The 22067-nt window shown below is 38.8% G+C and overlaps 1 protein-coding gene across 1 annotated transcript; it reads left to right on the plus strand.

Moving 5' to 3' along the window:
- Nucleotides 1–19485: 19485 nt before the first annotated feature.
- Nucleotides 19486–22067, plus strand: fzd8a (frizzled class receptor 8a). Its single transcript, XM_057323001.1, has one exon. The coding sequence runs from the start codon at nt 19844–19846 to the stop codon at nt 21581–21583; it is 1740 nt and encodes a 579-aa protein (XP_057178984.1). The 5' UTR covers nt 19486–19843; the 3' UTR covers nt 21584–22067.

Consider the following 22067-nt stretch of genomic DNA (forward strand, 5'->3'; position numbering starts at 1 on the left):
GCTGCTTGTTGTCTTTTGTTGCTGGCCATGTCTCCTGGGTCAGCGCTAGGCACAAAATGCTGATGACTTTGTCCCTACCATCTCTCTTTTTCTCAAACTCTGAGTATTCCACCCTGCATACTACTTCTTTTAGATTTTCACACGTTCGTTTATCCACCACAAGCCCTGTTATCAGACTGATAACAGTAAGTGCGAATGTGCATACCTGGTTCGTCGTTATGTAGACGGCATTTGTTTTCACTTCAATTCATTGCCAAAGTTGGGTTGACACAAGTACCTACAAATGTTGGTGACATGACCTGGTCAAGCAAAGTTGTAAATGTAAATGAGCACTGACATGATGCACTGACAGCCAATGGGACTGCAGACAGTGGAGCTCACATGAACCGCCCCCAATACCACGTTTGAGTAGGAAGGCCTATAAAAAGCCAACAGTATAGCAAGTTGCGTCTTATGGACAGGTTTTCTGAGCTCAGCATTTTCATTGGCCTGTAAATATCACCTGTCTGAGAAGTCTAGGGATTGCCACGGTCAACAGTATACGTCGTTGGATGAGGGAACTATCTGATAAGGGGTTGTTTTTATGTTGTAACTTGCCCAGCAGGGTTCAGCTGTATGTGCCGAGGGGGCAGTGACCCTAATGTTAAGCTTGCACTAGGGGCCTGAGGGCCCTGGTGTTCAGGTCAATGTATCATATGTATCATAATGTACCCAGGGGTCCAGGTGTTCTGCTAGTGGTATATGCAGTGAGGGACTAAGGTGCCCAGGGCTCAGTTCAAACTTAGGGGCCTGGGGTCCCTAGTGGCGAGCTTGTGCTGTATGTCCCAAGCAGTCCCAGGCATTAGTGGTCAGAGACACACAGAAACAACAGGAGACAGACAGCAAGGGTCTCCAATTATGAGAGAGTCGATATCACAGTGTTCTAGTTTGCATATGTGCATTAGCGTGTGAGTATATGTCTTTCCCAGTTAATGTTTGAACATTCTTAGACAGTCTAAAAAAACAGTCAAGCTAGGACAAGAGTGGAAAAGTCTTGCTGTCCATCCCATCATCACTGGAGAACATGTGATCGTAGGCGTCCGCCATTAGCCTGCATACCAACGCATAGAGCAAAAGGCGCCAACACAAACAAAAATCACAGAAACCACAGCAACAACGCAATATAAGATACTTTCTCTGCTTATATGAAAGGAAGTCTGAGTCTTTCCTTTCTGTAGGAGCCGGATGGCCTCTGGAATTAACAGTGTTTTCTTAGCGAGACTGGAGTAAAATCGTCAAGGTTTTAACAGTGTCAGACCCCTCGACCCACACTAAATTATATCGGGGAGACAACAGGACTGGCTTCTAAAGAAGTCATTTATTTCTACCTCAGCAATTGAGTCGGTGTACTTACAGAGTCACATAATCATTAGCACCTGCAAATAACAATGGAAGGGGCTGCAGGGAGGGTCAAAATAATGAGGACGAATGGTATCCCCTAATTCTTTGCTTTCAGAAACAAAACACACATCTGCATCCTTGAGGCGCATTGTTAGCTACTGTAATACGCATTGCATTATGAGTCTGGAAGCTGGGGAAAATGTACCTCTGAATTCTTTCAGAGATTTGTTTTGTTCCAAATGACCCTACGCAAACAAATCGATTCGGTAACACTTTACAATAAGGTGCTATTTATTAACAATTAGTTAATGCATTAGCTAAAAGGAACTAACATTGAACAATACTAATACAGCATTTATTAATATTAATTCATGTTAATTTCAGCATTTACTAATACATGTTTAAAATCAAACGTTGTCACTGTTAACATTAGTTAATGCATCATGAATTAACATGAATAACTGTACTGACATGAACTAATATTAACAAGGAATAATAAATGCTGAAAAACTATACTGTTCATTTTTATTTAATGTTAGCTAATGCATTTAATAATGTTAAATAATAGCACCTTATTGTAAAGTGTTACCATCGATTTAATACACCTTTTCGTTATGTCAATGTGTCTGGACACTAATGCAGAAGAAAAAGCACCTCAGTACATCGCAAATGATATTCTTTTTACATTGTACATAAGTTTGACATGCTGCATGTGTTTTAATAGGTTGGTCTACAACTGCAAGACTCCAACACAATATCAAGACAATCTGTAACTACTTTTATGGCATCACTCATGTTCACAGCTTGAACAGTTTTAAAAGCACCACTAACAAAAGTTCTGTTTGAAGTTAACACAGTATAGCGAGAAACACATAAACTGCAGGCTCTGTTCTGGGGTGTGGCAGAAAGGGTCCGGATGTACGAGACCTCCACAAAAGGGCACTGATATGTCTGTTCAATGAGGCATGGAGCAGAGGCGCTGGGAAACAGCTCCATGGTCACTCTCTGAAACTGGAGACGGCCAGGAGATCCTTCAGAGAGACGAGACATGATACCACTCTCATTCAGTCCAGCTACAAGCCAGCCAACAATGCATTGGATGCTGCCTGTTCCTCTCACCTGTGTTTCTTTCTGCCAGGAACTTGAAGAAAATAATGACAGATGTTTCTCCACAAAGAAGGTCTGAATTGAATGGGGAAGGTTAAAGACGACTGAAACTAATCCTTTGCATCTACGACTACTTTCAATAGCATTTCACACACCTAATTCTGTCAGACACCTTTCCGCTCCTTTATATCCTTCCTGTTCGTTTTTACTTACCTTTCATTGTGAAATTAGCAGTTTCACAGACATGATCACTAGGAATACAAAATAACAGAAGGCATTGGAACAACATGACAGTGAGAAAATAATGACAAAAATGTGAGTTTTGGGTGAACTCCTTTAAAGGGTTTGCAACTTGCATCATACACACAAATAAAAGAAGGTAAGGAAGAAAGAAAGTTTTCCTCAAGCATACACAATTTTGTAGCAGTGTCTACAACCTATTTTCTATGACAGCTGTATTAGGATGATACCATCACCACAGAATGTAGGTTGCTAAAAATGATCTCCATTATCCTCCATTACATTGAAAGCCTGCATGTGAATGAACAAAAGTAACTAAAAAACTCAAAATTAACTGTTTCCAGAGTTTGCCGTAAACAAAATGAGATTACAGCGCAACTGCTCAATTTGATTTACGTAGGCTTCATGTAAACAGGTTGTCAAACCCCAGGTCTGTAAAACGAAGAGTGAAGGATAATCTGTAGGTTCATATTCCACTGAATTCTAATAAAAGATTAATTTGTCAAGGCATTTGACGACTGAAACGTAACCATTTGCAGTTTTGTATGAGATTTGCTGTATTTATGAATAAAGTAGGTACGCATTGTTCAATTTTGACTGACTGAAACAAACCAAGTAATTTCTAGTTAAAAAGTTAGGAAGGCATAATAAACAAATATGAGTGTTGTACTCGTTATTGTCATGAAAGAAAATCGCTCATGGGCGATGGGCGCTCATTTAGCGCATATATTTGACACTTTTGCATTATCCCAAAATTAATCTGAACGCCGCCGACAAAGATAACAAGAGCACGACTGCAATACTTGTGAACGTAAATGCTGATAACGTTTTAGCAGCTGTATTATTTGATTAATAGGATTTGCTTTAGGGCACTAAGGCACGCTGTTACTATTACATATTCAATGTATGCATGCAGCGATGAGTGAAACAGACAAATTATTTCACAGTAACCGTGGGGGGAACTTTACAGTGGCTCTGGTAAAAGAGTCATGCTAATTACATGTCAATAATTCAATGCGTGGTTTCGTGACCAGGAGAGGTTCATTTACTCCGCGCTGCCGAGCGAGTGATTAACTTGGATGGGAGAAAAAGAGACTGCGGGGAGAAAGAGGAAAGCTGAGATAAGGTAGAGTATTCTTCTGATTTCGAAAGCTCCTCCCTCGCTGTTCAGAGGTAGCAAAAGGTCTAAGCTCTTTAGTAGATTTCATTGATTATAGACAGACACACATAGACGGATAGATAGATGGCTAGGTAGATAGTATTTGTTATATAGCATATATTTTAATGTTAAATCATATTTACTACACATTATATACTTGTATATGTACATATATATATATATGGATTATTTGTTTATTTATTTAAAAAATATATTGTTATTTTATATACTATTTTACATTATTTATTTCATATTATTTGTCAACAAAATAATATTAATTATTTTTATTTGGAACTTTGTTACAATATTTACTTTTTTTCATTGTTCTTTTTTCTTTATCGTATTGTGTTAAACTGGGCCAGTATTGAAAATGATTTACTTTTTTATGTAAAAAAAATATATATTATTATATTTTATATAATTTTTATATTATTTATTTTGTATTATTTGTCAACTAATAACATAAATTATTTGTATTTGTAACTTTGTTACAACATTTACTTTTTCCATTATTCTTTTTTCTTTATCCTGTTGTGTTAACTGAGCCAGATTAAGGCTGTTATTAATAAAGCTTTTCTTTCTTTCCACTTTCACTTCTCACACATCAGTTTTAAAAAGTTATGTTTTTTTTTTCACTTCTAGTGAAAGTAAATATTTCTGAAATGCAAGAAAAAGCAGGAAGTTTGCTGAAGTGCGGAGAAGAAAAGCTCCAGTAAGGGGCTGGATTGTCCCCTGCCTGAGTTGTCCTAAATGAAGCAGCAGGTCTGCATACATTGGGTATGTCCCTGACAATGGGTCTGACATCCTCTGTGCCTAATGGCTGCTGAGCTCCAGCCTTTGTCCTTTGATTAACTGCTCTATTCAGGGCTCAGCCTGCTAATTGCATAGCCTGTATAGCTCCCCTGCATTACTGTAAGAATTAATGAGACACAATTACTGCACCCAGCAAATCTCTAGCTAGTCAATGCTAAAGCCTCCCCCCCCCCCAACCCAGCCTGGGTGCACTAGAGACTCCGTTGATGTGCTTCATTGTGCAGAAAAAGAGGTTGTTCAGTCAAATAAATGTGTTTATTACAGGCGAGCTCATAATTAGGCCCTAGAGTGAGTGATAGACTGAGACGGAGGTCGAAAAATAGAGGCAAAACAGATACGAATTACGTTTCTGATCATACAAGGCATAGTCAATGGAGTGTGTGGCATAAGACTGGCAAAAGTACCATGGTATTATCATTGTTTTAGACATGCACCATGGTATGATGTGTTGAACTATCACTCAAGTTTAAACACAGAGACTTGTTCCTCATGACTCTAACAATATTTGATCTCAAGATGTAATTGGTAAAAACTCGTTTTGGACAGGAACGTAAAGAAAAGGAGCCAACAAGTCTCATACAAGGATAGTTGTTTCAATATTGTTTCACGAGTCTGTTAAAAAGTATGCATGAAGTTGGTTGAGTGTGTAAAGGTTAAAGCGATAGTTCACCCAAAAATAAAAATTCGGTCATCATTTATTCACCCTCAGGTTGTTCTGTTAAACACAAAGAATGACATTTGTAAGAATTTTAGCCATTTTCAGTTCTGTGACATCATCCACTACCATAGTAGAAAAAAATATCGTATATTTTGTTGTTCTGTTGAACACAAAGTGAGATATTTTGAAGAATTTAGGAACACAAACGGTTCTGAGGCACCTTTGACTACCATTTAATGTTTCCTACTATGGCAGTCAGTGATGTCACAGAACTGAAAATTGCTAACATTCTTCCAAATATCTTTCTCTGTGTTCATCAGAACAAAGTTAATTTAATTTTCAAATTAATTTATACAGGTATGAAATGACATGAGGGTGAGCGAATGATGACAGAATTTTCATTTTTGGGTGAACTATCACTGTAAAGCAGCCGGAAAGTAGTTACATTGATGAAGATGTAATATAACATTTCTGGTACTACATCATTTCCATACTTCCCTTTGTGTTCATTTTTAGTTTGCTTGACTTGCGTATTACTCTAAAACATTCATAATAAAGCCAGAATTAATTTTTCAGAATCGTCCATAAATAGTGTCAATTTTTTACAACATTAGAGTACAGAGCAAGTACCATATTCAAAACTATCAAAGTACCATGACATCACCATAAAAGAAACAGAGGGAATTAATTGGAGACAGAGATCTACTTTTTGACCTGCTTTATGCAAAAAGTATGCATACTACAAAACCCACCACAAAGACTTTTAATCAGAATTTCCACAAGGACAAACTACCCCATCTGGCTGCAGGTGAACTTTGCTTCAACAAAAGGGCAAGCAGTGGGACAGGACCACCAGCCTGAAAACGACCTTCATACCGAGCGGCAAAAAAAAGCTTAGAAACATTTGTGTTAAGAGTTTAATAAAAAGTTCAATTAATTATATGAAAAAGATTCAGAGTAACTATGTGTATGTGTGTGCATGACTGTACTATTATTAAAAATGTTCAAGCATCACTATTATTGCTGCTCATGTGCTAAAATCTACTCAGAACACATCAGTGCTGCATAGCAACATCCTGCCAACCACCCACAACATTAAATCGTTCTTTATGAACACTGTGTTGTTGTCACACACTACAATGAACCAGAAATGTTCACATATAAGCACATGCATGGCAATACTAAGAATGTTTCGCAACTAAAATGCCTCTCAGAAATGTAGACTCATAAATGCCCTTTACTCTCAGAACTCTGATAAACAGCTTTCTTAACAGCGATTGACGTGATTTTCTCATAAAAACTAAACGCAGTCAAAACAATATTACTCTTAAATAACAGCATGAACTTCATCAGTTTGACGTCAAGTCCACACCTGTAAAGAGTCAAAAACTCATTTCTCAACGTAAGATGGCGATTGGTTTCTCAGGAAGTGAATGACTCACCAGCTCGCATATGAAAAGTTAATCTGTTTCTTTTGTGAAACTGGATATGTACGAAGTAATCCGGGGTTTCTTTGACTACACTTCGAGCACAAAACAAACTACTACACGCAAATCCCAGCTCATCTATGCATTTAAAAATGCTAACCGCATTTCGCGTAAGCCTACGCTAACTCTTTAAACAGCCGGTTTTCACGGCCTGCGTAGATGAAAATGTTGAATTCAGTGCAGTGTATGTGTGAGAAAAAGCGCAAGTGTGTTGTTAAGAAAAGACTTATCCAATCCTTCTCGTGAAAGAGCGACTTGTCGAGGCTTGTGAATGAGAAGTGAATTAGCGTTAGCGTCGTAGACACAAAAGAGGATTATTGCTGCTGCGTATGGCATATTTTCAATACTGTTCGCAATTTCTGGAATGTCTATTCGGATTTGGAGTGTTTACTCACCTGTCAATCACCTCTGTCTCACCCCTTTTCCCCAGCTGAAGAAAGCCCCTCTGCACCATTCATCTTTGTCCTCGGTGCAACAATGAAAACTCTTGTACATTAGCCTCTTAGCCCCTTCTTATCAGACCAGGAGAGCGTCTCGGTCTGTACCTGAATGCTCTTTGTTTCTCAGTGACCCCCTCTAGTGCAGGTCACTGCCTGCAGCCATTCCAAACTGGATTTGGCCATCATCAGGTTTCAGGCTCTCACACACAGAGCGGGTCAGGGGCCCGGGTGGATCCGCCGCGTTCGCCGTCAATCAACTTTCTATTGCTAACGTGATGGCTAATGGTCCTGCGGTTTTGCACCTCGCTTGAGCCTGAGTGTAGCAAGTGTAGCCTACCGGTCTGTTTTGGAGGTGTTTGGTGGAAATCATACTTCTTTCCTGTCTGAGGGAAATTGTGGGGATGGGAGTGTTCATAAAGACAAAGTGAAAGTGTTATCCCCATGTAGCTCATTTTGGACGGCGAAGGAAGTTGAAGTATTAGTGCACCCAAAAATGACATGTCTTGCATTGTTTATCTCACAAGTCGTTCCACACCTTGTTCCACCTTTCTGGTGGAAAATAAAAGGAGAAATTCTGAAGAACATTCACCATACCAGGGACTGTAATGTTACAAATATGCATAAATGGTATCTTTGTAACAATCGTACTTGAGTTGTTATCTTAACAGTGGTAATTCATGGTGCTTTTAGTTCTTATAGGGAACATAAGAAGTCAGCATCATTATATACGGTATGCATATTCTAAAACATGCTGTAATCTTTTAACCTGTGGTTGCATAAAGTATGGACAAACCCAAATGTTGGTTTAAATTAACTTCTTGACCCAACCATGGGTTAAAATGACCTAGCATTTAGGTCAATTTTAGGGCTGTCAAACAATTAATCGCGATTAATCGCATCCAGAATAAAAGTTTGTGTACTGTGCGTATTCATTTTGTATTTTGAAACACAAAACCATACAAATACATGTTTATATATTTTTTATATTTCCCAATCATTTTAATTAAATATAACGTTTACTTTTTTAATTAAATATACGCGTATATGTGTATGTTTTATAAAATACAAAATGAATATGCACAGTACAGAAACATACTGTATATTATGTAAACACAAACTTTTATTCTGGATGCGATTAATTGCAATTTGGTTGGGTTTGTGCATGTTTTACCCAACCATGGGTTGAACCAACCCAGAATTTTGTCACATTCTTCACAATTTATGTTCCACGGAAGAAATAAAGCCATAGATGTTGAAAGTTACACGACGGTGAGTTATGACCCGATTTTCATTTCTGAGTGAACGATTCCATCATTAGAGGGATGAATAACTATTCCCTGTGTATTTCAATTTAGCATCTTAATACAAAACTGCATACTGCCTCTTTTGAAGTATTTGTAAAATGACATTAATTATTACCTATTTGTGTTATTGAGATGGCGATTAGATATAGCACTTTATCATCATTATTCTGAGGTTCTCGTCTACTGTGCTGCCCATGTTGATCATGGCAAAGTGAAATGTTGTATATAGTACATATAGAGTTTAATCATATGTGCAGCACATAAATGAGAAGGGTGGATTGTGTAACTAAGTATCTCTTGTTTGTTCTGGACATGGTGATGTGGATCAAATATAGCATTTATAGGTCTATTAGTTATCCCAACATTTGCAGTCTTGCAAATAATACGTCTTGGCCAGATTTTTATTTTCTGCGCTAACCGAAGGCTGTGCTGTGGCACATGTAACATTTCAATGTTATTATCTTATAATTTTGTATTACGTATATTTTTGTAAGCAAAATGAATAGAAGGTTTACGATTAAATTGCTTCCTCACCACAAATAAACCACATATGTAGTATGCAAACATATGATACAGCCAAAAGACTTTGCTTTACACAGACGAGCCCTTAGTTCAACTCAATAAACATACAAAGAAGTGAAGTTTAACTCCTCGAGACACCTCTGTGTCTTTAAAAGATAAGAACTGTTATCTTAAATTACTCACTTAGTACTTTCTCTCCTCTCATTTGATGAAATCACACCATATTAAAACACTCAAAGGAGTCCACCGACTAACCTAATTTAGCTAACGCCACGCAAAACATAAACACCTCCCGACATTATGCAAATTCAAATGGCCTAATTATCATCTGCCAAATTACAATAGGGTGAAGTGGAAGCAGTCTCCTTTAATCTGGCGTGTTCTTGTCTGTCTTTGTGTTTATTTGTGTTTTGTGCTTTCTAATGAAGCCACAGCAGAGCGAAGTGCGTTTCATTAATCTTGCATGATCATGCTAATATTGAAATGCCGCATTTAGGCTTATTAAAAAGTTTAAAACCAGAGCTGTTCCCGAGCTGTATTCGTTTTCTGTGGTGCATTCTTCAGGTCAGATGAGGTATTTTCATTTTAGGGTTTGCTTTACCTAATGTTACATATAATTATGCGATTGCAGCCATAGTTATAGTGATAGTGATAGATGTTGTTAACTGGCCCCCATTCACAAGGATACAAGGTTTCAGAAGGACAACAGCAGCGATTTGTAAATATTAATGGATATAATGCTAAATATCAAGTGTGCTAATAGCTTTAGTTTTGAACCAAGCAGCCAAAGCTTGGCGATGCATGACTTGTCATGCTTACTAAACCTGAAGGTCAAAGTTTATTGTCCTTATCGTTCAAAGATCAAGAAGTATACACCAGGAGTCATAAACTTTCCCCACCCTGGCAACTTTCCTTCCTTCTTTACACCTTTACTCGGTAACCATCGCCCTGAGGTGTAAAGAGTACCTGAAAACCATACTTAAGTAAAAGTACAGATACCTTGCAGTGAAAATTACTCCATTACAAGTTACAAGTCACCAATTTCAAAACGACTTCAGTAAAAGTCTTCGAGTATCTGATTTTAACAGTACTTGAGTATTTTACTCATACTGAATGTAGGCTCAAAGCAGCACTAGTCCTCAACACTTAAGAGACATGTCAGTGAAAAACTAGAAACAGTCGATACGTGAGGAGAGCAATCGCATTTATTTTCTTAAATCATAATAAGACTGAACACCTCAAAATTGCAACAAATCATGGTCGACACCATAACCTACGTCATTACAAACACCCAAGTCTCATTTAAACTCAAGTGCTCATAAGTAAACCAAAGTCCTTCAAAAAGGTCTCTTCAATATAACGGATAAATAAAGTAATGTTAAGTAAAATCAAAAAGTCAAAGCCTTTTTGCACTGGACATGCTGGTTTGGGCCTCATGGCCAGCTGCAGTCATGTCCTCATTTCACATACACTGTTAGCCCTTACCTGCCATTTCTACAGTAATATACTGTATTGGCAACACTGTTGCCTGCTAGTTACTGTAGGTGTTTTACAGTAAACTACTGCAATGGCTGTTTGAAGATACATTATTAAAGAATCTATTAACGCACTTAAGTCACACAGTCTTAGATGAACAAGTGTAAATAACAGATGAACACAATAAATCTGTCAAGATTTCACCAGAGGAGAATTAAACACAAACATCAATAACATCTTCACATATTACAGACACCACTTTCACTTTATTTCTGTCATCTGTGTAAGATCTTATTGAGATTTAACTCGAGTTCATAGTGGTTCAATTATGTTTTAAGTCACCATTATGGCGATCAGTGTTTGCTTTGGTTGGACTCTTTGACTTTCTTGTAGCTTTAAAATGTACACTTATACAATAACACTGAAAGGGACTTTACAGGAACCGCAACTTTATGTTTGCTTAGTAACTGAAGATACATCTGAAAGAATTCAATCATTAAATAATAATAATATAGCATTTAAGATTTATTAAGATATGTTTGGTAAAGTGATTACATGTTATAATGGAAAGATCTCTGTCAGAAAATCTTTCTTTGCAATTGAGACACAGTTAGACACTTGACATACAAACCTCATCAATGGTGACAAACAATCATGAATGAGTTTTGTACTATGTACCCAGCATGCATTGCAGCATGAAGCTGTTCAGTTGATTGTCACCATTGTTGAGATTCATATGTGGATTGTTCATTTCTCTGTGTCCGACTCATTCTATAGGTTAATATTTTGTCTATATAGTGTGAGAGCACTTTTGAAAATTGAAATACTATACATTCTTTTTACTGGTTTACATCACTTCATGGCAATAGTCCCACCACATGGTCAAATTTTGAGCAAACATGTTTAGAGCACATTTAGGAAGAGTTAGTTTTAAAAATAAGAGCTTTTGTAGATGTGTGACCTACAGTAACTAGCTGGCAACAGTGTTGCCAATATATTACTGTAGAAATAGCGGGTAAGGGCTAACCGTGTGTAAACCGCCAGCGATTGACATCTACCTGATACTGCACTCATATTCATATAAAGAAGCCATGTTGACAAGTTTTTGTAAGTTAGAGCAAAATCCACAAGATTGTAGTACCTTCAATGCCCTGTAAATGGCAATATTAATTATAAGATAGGTGCCATGCAAAATGTAATGTGTAACTGCATTAGTCATTACAAATGTATTGGAGTAAAGAGTACATATACTTGTTCAAAAATGTAGTTAAGTAGAGAGTAAAAGTTGCTAATATCTTTAATACTCAGTACAACTACAAAGTAGCCAAAAAGATACTTAAGTAAAGTAACTAAGTACATTTACTCCAATACTTTACACCACTGCCGTCGCCAACCCTTCCTCAGTCACTGATAAAGTAAATCTACAACCTCTCTTTTCTTGTTTTGTCTGTATCTTAACAATAAGACGCAACTACCGGCAATTAGCAGGAGATGAGTGCAAGACAGTCGTATCAACAACAGCTCTTTGCGCTAGTCATTATCCAGGACATGTATTATTCAAAAGATGCCAGATCCATCAACAAGATTCCACTTTGAGAGGATGTGGGCGGAAAAAATGAAACCGAAATCCAGAGGTGGCTTCATCTCCCGGGTGAAACGGTACGCGATCGTGGGCGATTACGGGTCTCCCAGGGATGGGCAATCTTGACCCCCCTGCCTCCGCGTCGTTGGGAACGTGACTTCGCTTCCATCACCCCGCGGTTGCGTGCCACCTCAACCCTCAGCAGATATCCTCATGCAGACTTCAAACACAGAGTGCACACTTGCATCAATTCCCTCTTATCCAGCCTGTCAAGTGCACTCAACGTTAAGGGTAAATTAATAAATAAGCCCCCTGTTTACCCACTCACGCTTTTAACGTGTAAATAAACATGTCTTAATCTTCTTGCTAATGAGCATTAGTGGGGGCCCGGGGTGGATTTTATGGAGGTTTTTGCCCACGGAGCAGGAAAGTTTTGACAGAGTTATGCCAGAGAACGAATGCACCCTGCATGGGCGACTTCTCTGCTTCGTTGTCTTACTATACTGCTGGTCCCAACCTTCACAATCTTTCCACCTCAAACTCTGTTGTAGCATTTCACCATGTCTTGATTGTCCTGAATCACTGCGAAACGAAAATAGTTGTGGGTGGTTGACGAGTGGCTTTTGGTCCATGTTTAATAGCTTTGAGAGTTTGAATCTCTTAGCAGATATACACATTAAATGGTCTCTTTCTTTCTGGAAAATAATCACCCATTCTTAATAACTAAATGCTTGTTATTCCTGTAGAAATTGAACAATAAGGTTAATGAAGAACCAAAGATGTTCAGTAAGAACCTTCTGTACTTTTCAACTCGCATGTAAGGGTCCATGTTTATTCATTCAACAAACCACCAAATTGCTTGAAAAGTTATGTGTGACATTATAGTGATGAAAACATTTATGCTACAAATATTCAACAAGAAGACATTTAGGTAGACAGGATGATACACAAACGTAAAAAAACATACCTTTGTTTACAAGAGCAGTTAGAGAGTTAAAGTAACCCTTTACATCACGTGTTGTACCATGTAAAACGTGTTTTATACCAAACTACTGTTACTGTTAAAAGTGGATAAATAAATAGTAAGCCTACCGCGGGCAAAATTTTAAGAGAGCATTATAAATTTTCATTTCAAATCAGCATTTCTAGATGTATTGTGTGCATTCCAGTCCAGTGTCTTTTGAATTTCAACAAAATCAAACCTCAGGAGCGACATAAAGTCATCCAACATCAATGTGAAAGATGGACAGAATGACAAGACACATGAAAAGTGTCATAAAAACCGAGGTTATTACATTCAATTTTAGTTTTTTACTTTTTCTAAATACATGTAGAAATATTACTGATGTATTGCTTAAAAGTGAACATGAACTTGTTTTATTGCCGTATTTGAGCGATGAAAAAATACAGAGCAGCTTTTCTGTTCATTTCACCTCTTTCTCCAGTTTTCATTTTCTGCAAATAAATGCAAATAGAAAAAAATTGCAAAAATATTAGTTTAGAGAATGAAACAAAAAATGATCATTCTACCTGAACACATAACTATAAATAGTAAATTTGAAAAACAGTCTCTGAAATGGTCTCTTATTTCCCCGCGGCTGTATTTAGCATTCACAGTGTTTCACATAAACACAGTAAACACATTAAAAAATAAAAAAGTATTTATTGTAATGGCGGGAAACTAGAGTCAAGCTTTGAACCCAGGGTGCAATAAATGTGTTTAGTTCAGATATCAAACAGACACATAGTTATTGTGGATATTCACAAGACTTTAATTTTACAGGGAACATACAAGTCTGTGGTGTTTTATACCTGCTTGTCTGTAAAATAACCATATTCCTAGTTCATGTTGCCTAACTGGAAGAGTGCAGAAGTCATGGGTTTGCTTCCAATCAACTCCAAATACTAATAAAGGATAGTTCACACAAAAATTCTCCTCTTTTATTCACCCACATGTCATTCAAAACCTGTATTGACTGTTTCTAAACTTATTTTGAGAAATATCTTTTGCGGTTTTGTGTCCATACAATGGAACTCAATGGGGGTCAATGTTGTTTGATTATCAACATTCTTTAAAATATCATGTTGTTCAGAAGAAAAACAACTCATTCATGTTTGTAATGACACGAGAATGAATACATGCTTAAAGAATTTTCATTTTCAAGTCAACTACCCCTTTACATAACATTTCTGTGAATTACTAACATTCTGCTAAATAAAGCAAAAGTCAGAATACATTTGACCGGATGTTTGAACACTCTGAATACTGATACATACTCTACGGTATGTAATAACCTGCTGTTTTGAGGTACACAGACACAGCGAGTGGATGTTGGGGAATGATGTCGCGTCTTGCGTGCTCTCAGCGGTGGATTGATTAGCAGGGCCGGCCCTGTTTGTCAAGGTAATGAGGTGAAGGTGAAGGGACACCCAGGGAGCACGCTTCACCACCTCAGGGGACCGTGGAGGGGCTCCAGCCCCACCTGCAAATGATTAGCTGCCAAACCCAAAGAAAACATGTGCTGATGAGGATGGGGGGCTGGGACGCCCTGCCCCCATCTCTTTTTCTATGTCGCTGTGGAGGGAGATAGGGGCCTGTGGAAATTCAAAGACAAACGTAACAAAACAATTCTTTAACGCGGCCCTCGTTTCTTAAAACAATACTGTTAACTGATTTAGGGGCAGTCAACAACACATTGGTTGTGTTCTGAAACCAGAAGGAGCAGTCTTGCGATATGCAGCCTGCACAGGGGCTCATTTCTGAAGCATCCTACCTGAACTGGAACCTTCTAAGTGACCGATTTGGATTTTTTTTACATAGGCAACAAATCTGTAATAATGTAAATAAAGAAATAAAAATTAAAAAATAATGCAGAGCACGCGAGACACTCGGCTGAGTGAGCATGTTGCTAAGCTAACAACACAACACTTTCACAGGCATTTAAGTACTTAATATACACCTTTTTTTCAAACAGAGTCAAATATTTTTAATATTAAGTAACTATTTGTTTTTAAGCTGTATTGAATTTAGTATTTAATTATTAAGTAAAACATCAACCTCCCCAGTAGAAAACTGATCAGAGGTTGCTTGAGTTTATAGTCTCAGTTTAAAATTGGTTAGTAGAAATAAAAATATGATCAAATGAGCTGTAAAATGGAGACTAATGTAGAGAAGTAAAATAATCTAGATTTGATGACAAATGTTTGAGTTCATAATTAAATATTTACTAATATTGACTTTCGATTGCAGACCTGACAAATCTGAGCTCAGTGACATTGTTGAGATCTGATGAAAAAGACATTTGGGTTTTCTTTCTAAGGAGAAATATGTGAGACATAAAAGACATGCTCTCTATTTAATCTTATTTATGTCTAAGATAAATAATATACAGCTGTGGAATAAATAAAAGACCATTTCAAAATTATTTTCAGTTTTTCTGAATTTACTATGTATAGTTATGTGTTTGGATAAAATGACCATGTTCGTTTCATTCTGTGAAATACTAACAATATTTCTCCCAAATTTTAAATAAAAATATTGTGTCTATTTGCATTTATTTGCAGAAAATGAAAACTGGAGAAACAGGTAAAAAACAGAAAAGATGCTCTGTATTTTTTTGAGTTCATATTCACTTTTAAGCAATACAACAGTAATATGTCTACATGTATTTAGGAAAAGTTCAAAAACGTATATTTTTTATGTGATAATCTGCATTTTTATCACAGTTTTTATGGGTCTTGTCATTCTGTCAGTCTTTCACATTGATGTTGGATGACTTTATGTCACTCCTGGGGTTTGCTTTTGTTTAAATCCAACAGACACTGGACTGGAATGGTCACAATACATCTAAAAATGCCGATTAAATGAACCTTCAGAATGGTCTCTTATGTTTTTCCCGAGGCAAAATATTAAAGATATCTCATCTGTGATTTTTCTTTTTTATGGATCATTTCATCTGCTCTTCAGACAGCACTCTTCACTATAGGCACATCAATGCATTCGGGAATTGCTTTAATTTTAAAACATACAGCCCTATATACAGTATATAAGGCAAAAAATGTCCAGATAAACTGCTATTGAAAAATAACTACTTTATTTCTGTGAGGCGCAGCACATGTGCAAGACAAAATGCACACCGTCTAGTGCTTTTCAATTATTGACAGACAGCTACAGACAGCTTAATTGCGACAATAGTGTCTCCTCTTGACCCCAGGTAAATCTGCTATAAGACAACTAGCCCTGAACAACAATTTTCACATGCTCTCTGTCACTCAATAACTGCAACACGAAGCCATAAATGTGAGTTTAGCCGCAGTTCACAGTGAATGATTACCCCGTGCACTAAACGGCAATCATTATTGCTTCACACTCTCTCCCTCATATCTTATTCTTTCCCTCGCTTTATAGATCCGGTGTATTCACTTGTCTAAAAGGTGTATAGTAAAGTGCATGCCATGTTGACTTGTGCTTCGGCTCTGGGCAAATACACATTCTGTGTTGGTGTGACTCAAAGCCCTAATGAAACGTAAACATCCCTGATAAGATTCCAGCAGATGTGATCACACTGTGTACCCAATCAATACATACTATGCTAATGGCTTACACACACAGACAGTGTTTCATTTACATGTGCAATGTCATTACTTGGAATGCTATATTGAGAAGTGATTACCCGAAACAAGATTACTTAAAGGGATACTTCACCCGAAAATAAAAATTCTGTCATCATTTACTCTTCGAGTTGTTCCAAATCTGTATAAATGCCTTTATTCTGCTGAACAGAGAGAAAGATATTTGGAAGAATGCTTATAACCAGACAGATCCCCCCCCCCCATTGACTCCCATAGTAGGAAAAAATACTATGGTAGTCAAAAGTGCCCCAAAACTGTTTGCTGTCCTACATTCTTCAAAATGTCTTCTTTCGTGTTCAACAGAACAAAAAAAAACATTTCCTACTATGGGAGTCAATGGGGGGCAAGATCTGTTTGGTTATAAGCATCCTTTCAAATATCTTTCTCATCAGAACAAAGAAATTTATACAGATTTGGAACAACTCGAAGGTGAGTAAATTATGGCAGAATTTTCATTTTGGGGTGAAGTATCCTTTTAATTAAACTGTTAAGTGAAAATCCATAAACTGTAAAAAATATGCTTGTGGGTTCAAAGGATGATGGTTTAATAACACGAAATGTACTTACATGCTTCAGTATGTAAGACATTTACAATGGCAGTGCAAGCAATTTTATATTCTACACCAGTATTATTATTAACAATAAAACAAAGAATAACAAATATTTTTGGTTATGACAAGACATCAACGCTGTAACTGCACATCAAAAGCAACACAAGAAAAAGAAAACAAGAAAACATAGACAATCTTTCTAGATTTTGACTTGAATTATGCCAGTGACAAACAATACCAAATAAACTGTATTGTTTTATTGAAAGAATACCATCGAATACAAAAAAACTAGCTTCTAAAAATGAATTCCTACCTTAATCTTTATAATCCACATTTTAGAATAATAAAATAATCTATAGGCTTTACGGATACATGAGAAGACGTGTTGTTCTGGCCGATGGCCACCGGCCACCATTTTAGCGCTTTCTAAGGACTCATTCAATGGTGATTTGAAAATTAACTTTCGAACAGATGCACTAATTCCATTTGTACTCTGGAATGCCCGGGCACTATGTAACCCAAGCCAGGCCGGAGCTGGGCTAGATCCAGGGTAAAAGGTTACGCTCCAACTGCTGGAGACTAGAGCGCGCTCTATCTGCCTGTTAATCAATACGGCTTTGGGAATAATGGACGTAATCAGTGAAAGTGATTCTACTTTTCATCTGCCCGCATTTGCCACAAGCCTCAGAGGGCACACCTGTTCCTAAATCCCCAAGTTTGCTCTTAAAAGAGGAATAAAATAATGATCAAGATTTTGGAGCTCAAAGACAAGAAAAACAAACCAGCACAACAGGTTTTAGCTTCGTCGTGTCCCATAACGTCATGCAGCTTTGTAATGGAAATCATTTAACAGTTTTTGCATAGGAACAGCTTTATAGATGTTACATTGAGGCAAATGTAATTACTCTTGATGGACGTATGGGCCGTTTGAAGTAATGAACAAAAGTTCAAAGAGATCACACAGAAAAAATCTGTAAAAACGTCTTTGTGAGAGTGAATGTGTTTGTGCAGGAGCTCTTTAATCATTCGCTTTACTCTCTTTAATTTTACTATTAAATTGCATTTCCTTAAAGACAGCTCTTGATAATGAGTTGGGGGAAGGGGGTGCTTGTCCATCGCCACTGTTTAACAAACTGCTTTGCTTGTTCTTGAGTTTGCAGTAATTACATCCTCTGCAGGAGCTCTGTGCATCCTCTGCAGGAGCTCTGTGCATCCACACCTCAACATCAACTCCCCGCTCTACCAGCAAGACAACCCCCTGCTAGGCCCTATCATTCACAAATTAACCCCAATACATTAGGGGTTCCAATAGGCCCAACTCCTGCTGTACTTATAATATTGCAACAGATTTGCCACGAAGTGCTGCATAATTTGAGCGAAAATTACTGGCCAATTAAAACGACATCATCATGTCTTGCACTGTGATGAAAGCATTTTAAACAACTGACAAGTGTGTTTTTTTCCATGCAGTTATTATATTTGTGCATTTTTACAGTCACGTTGCAAAAAAATCAAAGTAAAATCACTACCAAAAATATATATAGTGATGATAATAATAGCCTATATAAAAAATGTATGCCAGTGATTGATACACTGTAAAAAACACTTTTTTTGTGTTAACTTAAAAAAGTAACCTGGCTGCCTTAAAATTTAGAAGAAAAAAATGAGTTAGGCCTAACTAATGAATTTAATGCAAACTCGTTATGTTAACTAATATTTTTCAGTTTAATTAAGTCCACATTTTAAGGCAGCCATGTTATTTATTTATTTTAAGTTAAACCAACATTTCTTTTTTACAGTGCTAATATGACATAATGTGGCTTGTTTTCAAACCGAAGCATCCCCAAACAAAACAATTCCGACATTCTAATGTTTTGCTTTTATTTCCAGCTATTTTGTTTTTGCTGTGATCGCCTCCTTTCGGCATAAATCCGTCTCTTTTAATTCAATTTATGTGCAAGCCCAAGAAATAACCGTTGCTGCAACTGTACACCTTGAGCAAACTTGATTGACACATCTCGGCGGTCCTCCTCCGCCGCCTTGTGATTGGTCGAGCGCGGGCGGGGGGCGTGATTGTCCGGCTGTCTTTTAAACTCGGTGCGTCCTACTCCACGGCACTGATTTGTATGGGAAAGGCTCTTGTCAATACCGTGGATGTAGAAATCGCATTTACACCGGGAGTTTTCTTTCACCGGAGAAGTTTGCGATATTGGAAAGCGTAAATCTGCAGCGAAGAGACTCGAGACTACCACCGGAGCGCGAATACGGAGAGTAAACAGGAGAATAAACATATAACGTTACCCTCAGCCATTTTGCCTTCGCCGGCCCGAGGGCTATTTATTCTCTGACCGCACGGTATGCAAACCTGCCGCAAGTCCGTGCCAAACAAGTGAAGCGGAGATGGGTTGGCTCTTCAAGATCTGAATTCAACTGAACTGTTTCCAGAGCCGCGCTGCTTTCATCGACAGGACAAAAAAGACAGGACGGAAAGGATGGAGTGCAACCTGTTGGGGATTTACCTGTTCCTCGCACTTGCCCTACTGCCCCGGTCGAGCGGCACCACGGCCAAAGAGATCACCTGTCAGGAGATAGCCGTGCCTCTGTGCAAGGGCATCGGCTACAACTACACCTACATGCCCAACCAGTTTAACCACGACACGCAGGACGAAGCGGGCTTGGAGGTGCACCAGTTCTGGCCTCTCGTGGAGATCCAGTGCTCCCCGGATTTGAAGTTCTTCCTATGCAGCATGTACACCCCCATATGCCTCGAGGACTATAAGAAACCCCTGCCGCCGTGCCGGAGCGTATGCGAGCGAGCAAAGGCGGGCTGCGCTCCGCTCATGCGCCAGTACGGCTTTCCCTGGCCGGACCGGATGAGGTGCGATTTGCTGCCCGTGCAGGGCACACCAGACACGCTGTGCATGGACTACAACCGAACCGACTCCACCACGGTCTCCCCCGTGCTGTCCAAGCCCACCAACTACCCCAGCAAACCTTTTAACCCGCATAAGAAGAAGAACGGACGAGTGGCTGTCGGACCTAAAGCGAGCAAACCCTGCGAAGCGGGCTGCCAGTGCCGCGCGCCGATGGTGGCTGTGAACAGCGACCGACACCCGCTGTATAACCGCGTCAAGACGGGTCAGATCCCGAACTGCGCCATGCCTTGTCACAACCCGTATTTCACCCAGGACGAGCGGACCTTCACGGCCTTCTGGATCGGACTTTGGTCGGTGTTGTGTTTCATATCCACGTTCGCCACCGTCGCTACGTTTCTAATCGACATGGAGCGATTTAAATACCCCGAACGGCCGATTATTTTCCTCTCGGCGTGTTACATGTTTGTGTCCATCGGCTATATCGTGCGTTTAATCGCCGGGCACGAGAAAGTGGCGTGTAATCGGGAGTACGACGTGGAGCACATTCACTACGAGACCACCGGACCCGCGCTTTGCACCGTCGTGTTTTTATTAATTTATTTTTTCGGGATGGCCAGTTCGATATGGTGGGTGATTCTCTCTCTAACCTGGTTCCTGGCGGCGGGCATGAAATGGGGCAACGAGGCCATCGCCGGGTATTCTCAGTACTTTCACCTGGCAGCTTGGCTTATCCCGTCCATGAAATCCATCGCCGTTCTGGCATTAAGTTCGGTGGATGGCGACCCGGTGGCCGGGATCTGTTACGTGGGCAACCAGAACTTGGACAACTTGCGGGGCTTCGTGTTGGCGCCGTTGGTGATCTATTTGTTCATTGGCACCATGTTCCTTCTGGCTGGATTTGTGTCGCTGTTTAGGATCAGAAGCGTCATTAAACAAGGCGGCACTAAGACTGATAAGCTGGAAAAGTTGATGATCCGAATCGGGATCTTCACGGTGCTCTACACGGTTCCCGCCACCATCATCGTGGCGTGTTACTTTTACGAGCAGCATAATAGACAAAGTTGGGAGATCACCCATAACTGTTCGTGTTTATTGGAGCAAGAGATCAAGAGACCGGACTACGCTGTTTTCATGCTGAAATACTTTATGTGCCTTCTGGTGGGCATCACGTCTGGTGTGTGGACATGGTCCGGGAAGACCCTCGAGTCGTGGAGGAGTTTCTGCACGCGCTGCTGCTGGGGCAGTAAAGGCTCGGGCGGCTCCATGTATAGTGACGTGAGCACGGGATTAACTTGGAGGTCCGGTACCGCCAGCTCAGTCTCCTGCCCCAAGCAGATGCCTTTGTCCCAAGTTTGAATCAAGAAAGTCCCGCTAATTGTTTCTGGTCTCTTGGTCGTTCATCCATTTGCATACAAATGAACTTGTTGATGGTTTCTATTAGCTGAAGGACTGGTTGAAACAATGCAGCAATGCAGAAACAATTACTTTTTGCTAATTCCATTCTATTGATATGGACATGACATGCACCACAAATGTCTCCATCTTGCAGCATTTTATGTCATTTACTTTTACAACCTTGTTGTAGGACAAGTTTTAAATTGTCTAAACAATCAAAGATGGTTCAAATAAGCCTTAATGTTTTAGTGCCCATTTATTACAAATTATTATTATTATATACGGGTTGTTGTTTTTTAATTGCGAGATGTATTTATACAATGGTTGTGTACAAACTTGTAAATTGTGTATAAAAGAAGATTTATAAAATTATTGTAAATTTGTACATAGTGTAGATGCCACATGAGAAGCAAAATATGACTTTTATTTTGACAATAAAAACTTT

The sequence above is a fragment of the Triplophysa rosa genome, linkage group LG23, assembly GCF_024868665.1.
Source record: "Triplophysa rosa linkage group LG23, Trosa_1v2, whole genome shotgun sequence".
Lineage (NCBI taxonomy): Eukaryota > Metazoa > Chordata > Actinopteri > Cypriniformes > Nemacheilidae > Triplophysa > Triplophysa rosa.

Coding starts and splice junctions, on each gene's coding strand:
- fzd8a (XM_057323001.1), top strand. CDS start 19,844: ATGGAGTGCAACCTGTTGGGGATTTACCTGTTCCTCGCACTTGCCCTA.